Raw genomic sequence first — 12649 nt, forward strand, 5'->3', positions numbered from 1 at the left:
CAGCCAAGACAGCATCACCAGGACCCCCACTGGGAGAACGCTGTTACTCCCAGCAGCAAAGCAGCAGATGACAGTGTCTGCCCGGATCTCACAGGCTGAGCTGGAAGCACTCAGGGATGTCAGCGCAGCCTGGGACTTGGCGTAAATGCCAGTGAAACGCCAGGCACTGCTGGGTGGGTTTTATTCTCTGTGCTCTTCTCGTAAGCAGCTTAGGAACAGACGCTGAGGCCTAGGTACATATAGAGAAAGGCCATGGGAGCACAGGAGGCTGCAGTGAGGAGTGAAAGTTTTCTCTAGCCTCACCTGATCCCTTCTGCAAGGCCAGAGCAGTTTCAGGGCTGCTTAACTTTAACTTACAGAGCAGCTGTGAAAAGAGTAAAGAGCATCGACCTTGCTCAGAAGTGCTGCAGTCCTCCCACCCTTTGCAGCACAGAAAGCACTAAAGGCAGGCCTCGGAGGTCTTGTTACTGGGAGTGAAAGGTGGGATGAGCTCTGCCACCTGGTACTGCAGGTGAGATCAGGCAGTCACAGCTACTGGTTCCAGTGGCCCATCTGGTATCTACCACAGTTACCATGAACCATGTCTGCTTCCTGCTAGAACCAGGGCCTCACAGAAGGGCTGCTTCTGTCCTGCATTCTTTCAGACCTGGATATTCAACAGCTTTCTCTGTCTCATCAACAAACCTAAAGTAAGCAAGAATCCTGGCACAGCTTTACTTGCTTGTCACTCAAGCTCAGCTTTCCCTAAGGGATAAAAGAATAAATTAAAAAAAAAAAAAACCCACCATCATGAAGAGCAGTGACCAAGCTAGCAGCTGTCCTGTGAGGCTGCAGGGCGCTGCACAACATCAACTGCCAAGATCCCACTTGCATAAAGACGGGCACAAAAGCTGAAGCTCACTTCCTTCTGCATAACCCAGCCTCCTTATCTTTCATTTCACACTCCTTGCTCTATGTGGGAGCTTCTGTCCCTTGCATGAAGAGATGGCTGGTGGAACAGCGATAGAATAAAGCAACAGTCCTGCCCTCTGCTGAAAGCTCTGATATCAGAGCAGGCAGAAGCAGCAGCACTTTAAGCAGTATTTATTCCAACTGCCCTTTTTTTTTTTCCCTTTTCTTCTCTTTCTCCTGCAAGGCACATCACTCAGTGTATACTCATCCTGTATGCCCTCTGTTCAGGGCCCCGTGCCTCCTTTGCTCTCATCCCTTACCTTCACCACTGTGCATCCCACCACCCACTACAAGAGTTTTGGTATGTAGAACTTCCCCCCCCCCCCCTTTTTTTTTCTTCTTTCCTGGAGACTCTTCCTTATCTCCCTGCCCTACCTATTCAGCAGCCCCTACCTCCCACAAAGTGCATGCAGAAGCAAGGTAGTCAGCATTACCCTTCAGAGATTTTACAAGATAGGGTCTGTAGACAGTGATTTAAGCCATGCTGTCTATTAAACCACCTTGACTGGATGGCTCCCAAGTTCTAGCAAATTATTCTGTAAACTCAACTCCAACCTATTCCTAGCACACACAAAATCTGCAAGAAATCTCTTCCAGCATTGTGCCATTATAATTATAGCTTGCAATGTGTAATACTGTCCTCTAGTGAACAGCTATGGTATTGCACACACAGCCTTTAGCATTGCCTTCAAACACCACTAATAAATTCACGGCTAAGCAAAACTGAGTTCATCCTGCTGCTCCTTTTTCTATTCTGCCCTCTGAGCCCTGGGAATCCTGAAAGGATTAACGACACATTAGGACCACAAAGGCCAATGTTTTCTCACCAGCCCCTGAGAGGAGAACTGCTGAGTGTGTGTGCCGGGACGTATTTTGTGTCCTACTTTCAGCCCAAACCACAAAGGCCAAGGATTCATGACAGCTCTCAGCTGACAGCATGACTCTTCAACTTGATCTGCAAAATTCAGAGGGCAGTGGACTACGGCACAGAAAGACAAAATGGCCACAGATGCCACAATACCATAAAAGCAGTGAGGTCTTGTGTAAAAAAAGAAACCAAAACACCATCTGACCAACCACCGAGACATTGTTAGGTCTGTAATTAATTGTTCACTGGGCAGGAATATGCAGCAGGAGCATGTTATGCTTACAGCATTCTGATGGCTTTCTGCGTGTTTCCAAACTGCACAGCTGAGTGATGCAAGCAGGCTCACACACTATTTAAACATCCTAGACATTACTGCAGTACAAAAACAATCACTGCACAGGGATGACTGAACCATGCAATTCCTAACTGCTAGCAAAAGAATGAAACTTTCCAAGACAGATCATTAACAGAAGAGGAAGGAGGATGAAGAGCAGCAGCACACCAGACAGAATGTGCCCGTCTCCTGTTACCTTGCAGTAAGGGAACGGCAAGAACAGGAAAGCGAGTTCTACCAAATCTGCGAGGTGAATCCACCTAATTGTTCCACTTTGTTTAGCTACGGTATAAAATACTGACCTAGAAATCAGGATACTGGGGAAAGACGACCCATTTTGCTCTTGACCTCATCAACTTTTTCTTCCTCCTCTACCAGGCCAACTTATTTCAACTGCAAGCTTCAAAATGCATCTGTGGATGCATTTGCTGTGTGCTGCAGCAGATTCCCAATCCTGGTTGAGACCTTAGTATTGCTGTAATACTTCTGCCATACTCGCATCCTCAATTGCTTCTGCTTTTTGCAGTCAGGCTATTAGTTCTACAGCCTGGACTTTACTCACGCTACTTCCCTTGGTTCAGCATAATTTTTTCCACTTGTGAGAAGGTTAGATCCCAAAGCACATTTTACAAGCGCAGTCCCCTGTGGAAGGTCCAACGCAGCAAACCCAGCTACCACAGTAACTGCGTCTGCCCATGTGAGTCAAGTCCAGAAGAACACAGTTCCCTCGAGCAGGTCACAGAGAACGACATTATTTCAGCTGCAGCTCAGGGGGCTTTGAAGATCAAGGTCAACTTCTTAAACTGACATACCGGGGAGGTAATACCTGGGGCAAGACATAAACCTAATGGCTTTAGGAATGGGAGAAATTACATAATTTTAAGGTCAACGTGCTCATTCTCAGCTGAGACAAACTATTAATCCTGAAGCATCAGTCTTCATTGTGAAATAAAGAATGAAGAGCGAGCTCTCTGATACACAACAGCTTCTGCTCAAAGCATTCAGGGTGTAGGAACAAACAAGGTCCGCTGGAAAGAGGCACGCTTCTTGCCCCATCCAGTCAAGAGCCCAACCAAGAGCCTGGGCGCAGACTCAGGTACTGAGCACACTTTGACTCTTCCCCTTCAGAGAGCTCTGAGGCAGCCTCTTAATCCAGGATTTCCAGGGTAAGGTAGCAGATTAGTCCAGTCTTCAGTGCAGGACTAAACCCATGCTTCCCTGAGGGTAGGGGTGTCCACATGTGCGGGTCCAGAAAGATGAGAGCTCTTTGGCTGAGAAGCAAAGGGTATCAGCTTGGTTCCCGTGTCAAGCTAAGGTAAGTAATGTGGCCTTCAGCCCACGGATGGCTTTTTGTCAGCACAAATGCACCAAGTTTTCTACATGGATTTAGACAACTGTGTCCATATGTGTAAGCCCCAATGCACTGACACTGAAAGGCAAAGCATGCCAATGAATCCCATTCAAGAGACAGAGGCTCCCATTCCAGACTACCCCTGATGCAGCACTATCCAGAGTCAGAGATGAAAGAACAATATTAAAAAAAAAAAGGCTATAAACCTTTCTTTGCTTGGCCCCTACCAGCTGATTCCAAGTTAAAGCAGCCTCAGACTGCTACCCAAGAACCGCTCTGCGTACTTGGCTAATGGAGCTGAATAGGTTTCAGCCATGGTCTTCCCCAGCCCTTCCATAAACTTCAGTTCTCCATGTGCTAGACCAAAAATCTGCTTTAGTAACATCCAGCCTCAACCTTCCACTATTCCCCTCCTCACTGCACCCTATATTCCAAACTCTTCATGTCCTTGAGGTGAAATGCATTTGTGAAGCAATGATATATTCAAGTTTAGTGCTGCAGGAAAGAATGCATTTTCTGTCAGGTAGGTTTGCAGGTAGGTCTACAGCCTCCACTGTTTTAAGTGAATAGTGCAAAATCAGAGATTCACAAGGTGTTCAGGCTAAGGACCACCTTCAGCCCCCACAAGTTTCTCACTAACTCCCAGCTAGGTCACTGAAGCTGTTGGGGGGGGAAAAAAAAAAAATCTCAAAAGGCACAATGGCTCCACAGCCATAGAAGCCATCAAATGAAGCCGATTTACACAGCTGATATCCCCAGCAACTGCAAAATGCAGCTAAAGGTGTCTGAAGCTAAAGGGGCAAGACCTCATCCAGGCACTATCCTTTGATAATCACCTGTGGAGGGGTTTACATCAGATCCTAAAGAGATGATAAAACCCGGTTTTGTTCACTTTTGCAGCGAGGTTTGCTCCCTCGACACGTGTACACAGGCAGAGTACTGACTCAGCCCAGTGCCACAATGCACATGAATACGCACACGTGGCGTGGCCATCGCTTCTTTCTGTTGTTGCTCATCTCCCTGCCTTACTGGGAAATGCCCTTCTTTTTACCTTGTTTATTGTTATTTGTACTTCTTACATAGCTTTTCTAGCCCTGATGAGTGCAATCAGTGCATTATATTTCAAATAATCTCCTGTCTTTCTAGAGGTCAAAATTATATCTTGAAAATGATTTTTTATTTCATCACATTATCAAACAGGGAACAGACAGGCAAACACACAAAATGACTACAGATTTCTTGGAAAAGAGCTCTCTAGGAAACATTTAACTGCGTGCAACTCCAGCCATGCTTTCTTTGGAACAGTCAGATAAACATGGGAAGAGGAAAAAGCAGCAGATGGAACAGAAATCACTATCAGAGCATAAGGAAGGTCTCTTACTAGGTCATTCCATGGCATCCAGGGTGTATGAATGGCCAAAGACAGTAACATGTTCACGAGCAACACTGACAAACACAAGGCTGGGTGTACTGGTGGCAACAGTGAAGGCTCAAGAAGGTGTGTCAGAGGAGGCTTCTGGCTAACGAGGCACGTTCACAAAAAGCAGCGCAGCTTCCCAGATATAAACACCAGCTCTGACACACCCCGCCTTGATAGTACTCATGGCATACACGACCAGGTCAGATGTCAGGTTTGATTCCATTCTGCAGTTCACAATTTGTGGTCTTTAAGATCCCAGCAAACAAGCCGCAGCTGGTCCCCAGGCTCACATGACCTCCATAGTATTTTTCAGCTGACAACGATGCATGCACCATGGTCCCCAGAAAATTGAGGAATAATACTGTTACATAACCAAAAAACATTTGGACTCCTCTACTGGGAACATATACAGCAGAAGAGTGGATAATTATCAAAATACTGGATCTGGAAGAAATATTTTCCTGAGCAGAATGGCCAGTGGCTTGTAATACAAGATTTATCTGAAGACCATGCAGCATTAATAAAGAATCCCACTTAAGCTCATGGCCAACAAATCTTCCCCCTTTTCACAGGTATACAACATAGCAGGACTGAATTTTCTGCTGATGTTTTCCATGCTTTCTGCTCCTGGAAGCGTCAGAACAGCCTCTCTCCGAGGAATTTACAGCTCCATTTCCAGTCGCAGCCTGAACCAGGATGGCAGAAGTGTGAAAGCAGTAAGATGTAACAAGTAAGAATCAGCTCCAGCAGAAGTAGGAGAGGTTTCAGGCTGCTATTTTAATTCTGTTAAATAACCCTCCCTTGCACAGGGTTATCAACATGAGTCCAGCACATTTTCCTTATTCAGCTACCAAAGTCAAGCACACAGCAATGGAGAAAGTTAAAAAATTAACAGCCGTTTTCTATTTTTTCTGCAAGGAAAAACTACTGTGAGATCAGGGAGCATTATCATATTCAAAGCTACATTTTAACTAGGGTGAAAACTCATGTTAACCCCGCATATAAAAGAATCTATTTGGATCTCTAAAGCAGTTAAAAATTCATGTTGCCTTAGTGTAACTCAACAAGGACCCAAACTTAAGCTAAGTCAAGCTGACTTTGAAGAATGGACAAGCTGTTTGGTCTAACCAAGAGCGTGGCTGCATTAAGAGCTGGCCCAAAGAGGGCTGGAGCAATCATGCACAAATGAACTACCAAAAAAGCACCCTTCTCCATCCTGGGGGAAAAAAACCCCAAACTATCCCAGATTGAAACAGCAGTAATCCAGGCTAAACCAGGATCACTTGAGCTTCAGGGCTGCATCATGAGATTGTGCATAAGGCTTTCCAAGAAAATCCTCTATGACAGGTTCAAGCCTAGAAGAGTCCTAGGCAAAGTTCAAGGACTTCAGCCAAGAAAGAGAGATTAATTTAAACATACCTATTCCGTCCTTTAAACATTAGGAGGCAGGTAGAAAGACCTCATCCATCTCCCCCCTCCCCAGCTCACAAATGTGACTAAGGAGACAGAATAAAGTTTAGAAAGCACCACACACTTACAGCCAATAAAAAATTACAATTCTTTATGAAGTCTACAATCTGCCTGTAGAAGTCACACTGCCGGAGGCAGACACCAAGAACAAAAACCAGGGCGAGAGTTCAGACAAGGGAGTGCGTAACATCATGGTAGTGAATTATGATTTTAGAGTTACAGCAAAGCTAACCTAAGTGGAGTAATCAAGCCGCACACCTCACGGAATAAGATGATCGTCTGTAGGGGGTCACACCAGATTGCCTCCTAATGACAGGGCACAGGAAGGAAAGGCAGAGTAGCTGCCCTTGCTGAATCAAAAGCACAGGAGCAACGGGACTGTGGGAAGCCATCCAGCCCGTCGTTGTCCCAAGGCAGGATCAGCTGTGACGTTTATCAGCTCTGACAGACATTAGTTCAGAGAGCTTCAGGAGGCCTCTGTTAACAGTGGAGACTCAACCACCTCCCAGGCAATCCAATCCAGTGTTTCGCTATTCTCAGAAGCAAGGTCTGTACAGAGGTAATATCTTCAGCCAATAATCTTCCCTTAATTAAGTCTTCTCTGTCCTGAAGCACTAGATACTATCCACTGACTGTGAACATGAGAAATCAATAATACAAGTTTATTTAGCTACATCCTTCAGGGGCCCTGGGAGAGCAAACAAACACCCCATTGCAACAGGCAGCAGCAGAATTCAAGCAATGCTGTTCAGTCGGGTAGGTGGAACACCAAGTCTTCAACAATCTGTCTCAGCACTTCGGTTTTCAAATAAACACAGGTGTAAGGCAGTAAGTAGCAGGCTCATAAGGAAGCAAGTCTCCTAGTGGACCCTTAGACAAGCAAAGTAAAAAAATCAGAGAAGCTTATAAACACCAGGAAGAGTACAGTGTTTGGACCGTTGTGGGAGAAAGGCTAGATGTTCAAGGGCTCTACAGCTCTCCTTTGTGAGCAGGTCCAATCCCAGGGTGCACCATGTGCACTTGACTCCATTTGTCTTGGGTGAGCACTCTTTTGTGTTCTTTAGGCAAAAATCTCAGAGAAGACTAATTTGCAAGCTTTGTCTAGCGTCTGACACATTCACTGACTTTACAAGACCTCTGAGCTCTGCACCCCAGAGCTCTCTTTCTACACCACAGGAGCCTGCTCAACGCACAGCTTGGTATTTCTGCTAAAACCCAGAGGACAAAAAGAAAATATCATTATTGCAGGCTCTGGCCTCCTGGCTGTCATCTGCCTTTATGGGTGGTTGTTAGCAACAGAAGGCACATGCCTTCTGGCAGCTGCCTGCACTTGAACAAAAGGACCTGGAGAGAAACTCACACCCATTTATTTGTTCACAGTAAAAAGAAAAGCTTCCACCTGACTTTAGCAAAAGCCAACAAGACTTAATATTTAATGAAGGCAAGTCTTGTCTTATTCAAAGCTGAGACAGCAGAGAGTTTGGCATAGAGGAGAGAGCCTTAAGAACACCGAATTTCTTTAACAATGTGGTAGAACTGTTGTCTTCTATGAAGGGTAAGTCTACACTGCAGCCCAAATAAGCAATGACTAAGTGCAATGGGGAGATGAAGTTGCTAGGCTGAGGGCAGAACGTCTCTCGAATGACACAGTTCAGTTTTAAGACAACTACAGAGCTGCAGTTCTGAGGAGTGAAGGGGAGGGGAACAAGAGAGTTGGGAAGGAGTGTAACTCATGTTGAATTATCTATTGCCACATTTTCTAGCTGCAGCAGCTTTAGTTTCTCCTAGAATCTACATTCTAACGATACAAGGTGTAGTGGGATCTCAACCACACCACGCTCACTACCTTTGCTGGGACTGCTTCTATGACTCTGCTGCATGTCCCTAGCCAACCCAGTCTGCCAAGACCTCCACTGATGGAAAAGCTATTAACTGTTGGATTCATAAACAGAGTTTTGATGAGCAGAGGAAAAGAAAAAAAAGCCACACCAGTGGAAGAGGAACAATCATTTGCACAGAGATTAAGAAGGATTGGTTTCCTTCCCAGCAGAGGGGAAACTAATTTTGGGGACATAGGATTAAGCTATGCAGCTACAACTGCTTTTTATTACTCTGATACCTACCACCTCACTGTTACCTTCTGTGCCTATTTCCTGTATCGACCTGCTGACACACGTCTTTTAAACATCCTCTATCAAACTCAACATAATATACATTTGAGTACCTAGCAACACCGGGGCTCTCATTTTTGTCTCCCAACTTCTGGACACTACAACAGCGTCGAAGTAAGCAATAAAGGAGGATGTAGCATCTCCAAGGACAGACTTAAAACGTGGGAAGACAACATGGACTAGACAAGCATCAGACAAACTGCCAAGGCCTCATTCAACCCCAGAGGAACTGCCTGTGTATGTCAACCCTCTCCCCCAAAAATCCAGAACTGGAATTAAGGAAGAGCATAGGGAAGGGACTTGTGGGAGATAGTAATTCATCATCTTTTCACCAGAGGCAATGATAAATTATATCAGTGGCAACAACAGAGATCACAGACAGCATAAGGGTTTGGAACGAACCGATTTCTGCACAGATCACTTGAGGAAGAACTGTGAGTGGACACAGACAGCAGCCCAGCGAGGCTCTGGCTCTGCCTGTCTTTGCAGCGTTCACTAGCAGGAAGATGAAGGCCAGCAAGAACGTGAGTACAGACCGGCAGCTTCGAGGGTGATTAAACAACACGCTGAAGATGTAAGAAATTATGCTAGACAAAAAAAGGTCCAAACCCAATCTTAAAATACTCTGTAGCACAGAAATGAAAAGTCTCTGACCTCTAAATAAATAGTTCAGTGACATACGTAAAGCAGAGGAAAGGTGTGCTGAAATCACAATCAAGTTACAGAATTTTTCTTTTAAACGCAAAGAAAAGATGGAGCAGCAGACAGCTGCTGAATGAAATATGAAAAGCAAGGGGAGAAGGGGTTGGAGCAGACCCAACCAAGAGAAAAGAGCCTGAAAAATTAGTAGAAAATCCATTTTGTAAGAATTGCTGTAAATCCACATGTACCACTTAACTTAAACATACACAGCCCAAGGGAATTTGTGTATAGAATCTACAGAACAACACAGAATATACATTTCTATGACTCAGGAAAACTTTGTTAGTAGGATGCCATCAGCTTATGCCATTCAGGTGTACGAAATTGTAACTTCAATGAGAAGAATGCAGTCAGGTGTAAGAAATCAGGGCAAGAGAGATAAGGGGGCCCATAGAAAAGTCATAACACCTGTTAACAAATGTTTCCTAGACATACCAGGTTACAGCAACATTTCATGAAAATTAAGTATTTCAGGAGGACAGAACATGTCATTAGCTGTAGTTCAGAATGAGTCACAGAGTCACCTGGGGTGGCAGGGACCTTTAAAGATCACATAGTCCAGTCCCTCACCTTGGGCAATAAGCCCTCTCTGCCCTGAGCAGGCAGTGAAATCACTGCTACCCTTGGAGTGCTGGCAAGGCAGCCACAATGGGATCCGCTCACTCCTGTATCTACACTGCATAGCCATGATTTTTATTACTATAGACGAGATTTGTGCTGAGGCCAAAAGGCAGAGGATCTCCAAAGGCAGCTGGCAGCACAATGGCACACCCTTCAGCCCTTCCATCCAGGCAAAAGCAGGGTCTGGATACAGAACATCCCGTGTCTGCATAGCTGCTCTCTCCCAAAAAAAGTTTAGTCCCCAAAATTCCTTTGCCCTTGTAGGAACAATCAGCCAGAGCTTTTAGTCAACACAATCCACCTTTTGCCAAGAATTAGTTATTCTGAAGTTACTCCATTTTATTCCCCTAACACATTTTCTGCCCCAGTAGTCTTCCTCAGAGCTCCAAGCTTCCATACTTCCTCCTGCACAAACTCAGAGGTTTTCCCTTTCTCTCCCAACCCTCCACATTTTCCCTGCTATTGAGACTACAAATAAAACGCTACTGTTAACTCAAAACTCAATCACTCACTTCCTCTGATGCCTTTCTGGGTGACATTCATTTCTCCAACTGCAGCTCCTTATAAACAACAGGTTTTCTGCTGAAACACATCTGACTGGCCTAAGATTTAAGGGAGGGAGAAAATGATTGTAAAAGGAGCAACTAAATCAAAGGTAAACATCTTGCACCGTAAAGAAAAAAGGCTAATCCATACCCTAGAACAGTGTTTCAGCCGTCTTCTCAATAAGCCAATATAACACTTTTGTGGGGGACTAACGTATGGGGAGTGAGATCAATCAAATCCCATATAGCAACAGCACAGCTTTAGATTATCTCTGCAGGTCTGGGATCAGCCCGATTTAAAGGGAACAAAACCGGCCTCTCTCCAAAAGTTGCTGCTTAGCCAGGGCATCCCTCGAGCTTCACAACAGCTGCAGGCAGCACCACAGACCTGCAGGCAGGGAGGCACCAAGAAGTACCTTTCACAAGAAGAGAGAGGGGAGATTTCCGACCTCCTCCTGCACCAGGCCAGCAGCCTTCCCCGCACCCATCCCTCCTCGCAGCACCCCCTGTGCTCACCGAGCCCGAAAAGCACGCCTTAATTTCGGCCTGGCTCGGTGGGATGCCGCCCGCCCTGCAGGCCCCGGGGACTACCCGCAGCGGCGAGCAGAGCCCTCAGGCGCCCTCACCCGCGTACCTACCAACCGCCCTCCGCCCAGAGCGGACCCGCGCACGGCGGCAGAGGGCAGGGGGCTCCGGCCGGCCGGCCGGCAGACCCACCGGGGTAACGGGGCCGGCGCGCCGCCGGACCCGCGGCCAGGCAGCAGCCGCTCCGGCCAGGCGCCATCCCCCCCTCGCACACAGACGCCCACCGGCCGCCGCGCGCGCCCCCTGAGGAGCGCCCAACGGCCGCGCACGCGCAGCGGCCACACCCCGCTGCCGGCGTGGGGGGACATCGCCCCTTTAAACACCACCCGCGCCGGGAGGCGTTGCCCCTTTAAGCCCCGCCCCTCGCCCCCGCCCGCGGCCGGCGGAGCCGCCGGAGCAGCGCGGGCCGCGGGCAGCGGGCAGCGGCACGAGGCGGCGGCACCGCGGGCGGGCAGCGGCATGTCCTGAGGCGAGCGGGCGGCGGCGGCGCGGAGCCGAGCCGGGCCCCACCACGGAGGGGTCGGTGGAGCAGCGGGCCAAGGGCCGGGCCCCCATGAAGGAGAAGGAGGCGGGGGCGGAGCGGGGCAAGCCCGCCACTTACACCGGGGACAAGAAGGCGCGCATGGCGGCCAAGACCAACAAGAAGTGGGTGCGCCTGGCCACCGTGCTGGCCTACGTCCTCTCCGTCTCGCTGGCCGCCATCGTCCTCGCCGTCTACTACAGCCTCATCTGGCAGCCGGTCCGCGGCGGCGGCGGCTCCGGCCCCGGCCCCGCCGCCGCCGCCACCTCGCAGCCCCGCGCCGCGCCGCCGGGCCCCGCGGCCGGCCAGCCACCCGCCTCGCAGCCCGCCGGACCCACGCCGGAGGCTCCGCCAGCGACGGGCCCCGACCCCGTCCTCGCCGAGACGGACCGCCCGGACGCGCCGCCGCCGCCCGGGGCCGAGGCGGGCACCGCCGCGCTGCGCCGGGTGCGCGGGAGCCCCTGAGGCGGCCGTCAGCGGGCACCGCGGGGACGAGCGGCCCAGCGGACTGCGGCGGGCGGCCGCGCTTCAGCCCGGGAGGCCGGCGCCGCCCCGGGGGGCTCCCCGCCGCGGCTGGGAGGAGGGGGATGCGGCGGCTGGGCTCGGCGGAGGATGGAGGCCGGCGGCACGGCTGCCCGAGGTGCGACCGCTCGCTCGCCCCTGCGCGCCGGCCGCGCTTGGCGCTGGGGAGGCAGCGGCGCGATGCCCGGCGCGGAGGAGCCCCGGAGAGCTGGGGCTGGAGACTGGCCCGGCCCGGCGGCCGGCGGGGGAAGGAAGTGTTTTTACTTGGTAGAACTGCGGTATCTTTCCCCCCCCCGTTTTTCCTCAAAAGGGAATTTTGTGGCTTCGTTTTTTCCCTCACCGGGGCTAGCTTCTCCCTTAGAACCTGCATTGAATTCCTGCGCTGTTTATGCCCGTCTGCTACCTAGAAAAGGATATCGATGTCCAAAATTCCTCACTATTTACAGGATCAGCTGGGAACAATATGAATTTAGAGGCTGTAGTCCTTTGTTTAAGTAAAAACAATTTTGTTTAACAATGAGCATACACTTATTTAAAAACATGTGAAAGGTAAATTGACTTGTTTACTATATTAAAATATTTTCCCAAT

The 12649-nt window shown here is 48.9% G+C and overlaps 1 protein-coding gene across 1 annotated transcript; it reads left to right on the forward strand.

Annotated features, from left to right (window-relative positions):
* The first annotated feature begins 11439 nt into the window (after positions 1 to 11439).
* On the forward strand, positions 11440 to 12649 carry INAFM2 (InaF motif containing 2). Its single transcript, XM_075162820.1, has one exon. The coding sequence runs from the start codon at positions 11572 to 11574 to the stop codon at positions 12001 to 12003; it is 432 nt and encodes a 143-aa protein (XP_075018921.1). The 5' UTR covers positions 11440 to 11571; the 3' UTR covers positions 12004 to 12649.

This window comes from Calonectris borealis, chromosome 14 (assembly GCF_964195595.1).
Source record: "Calonectris borealis chromosome 14, bCalBor7.hap1.2, whole genome shotgun sequence".
NCBI lineage: Eukaryota > Metazoa > Chordata > Aves > Procellariiformes > Procellariidae > Calonectris > Calonectris borealis.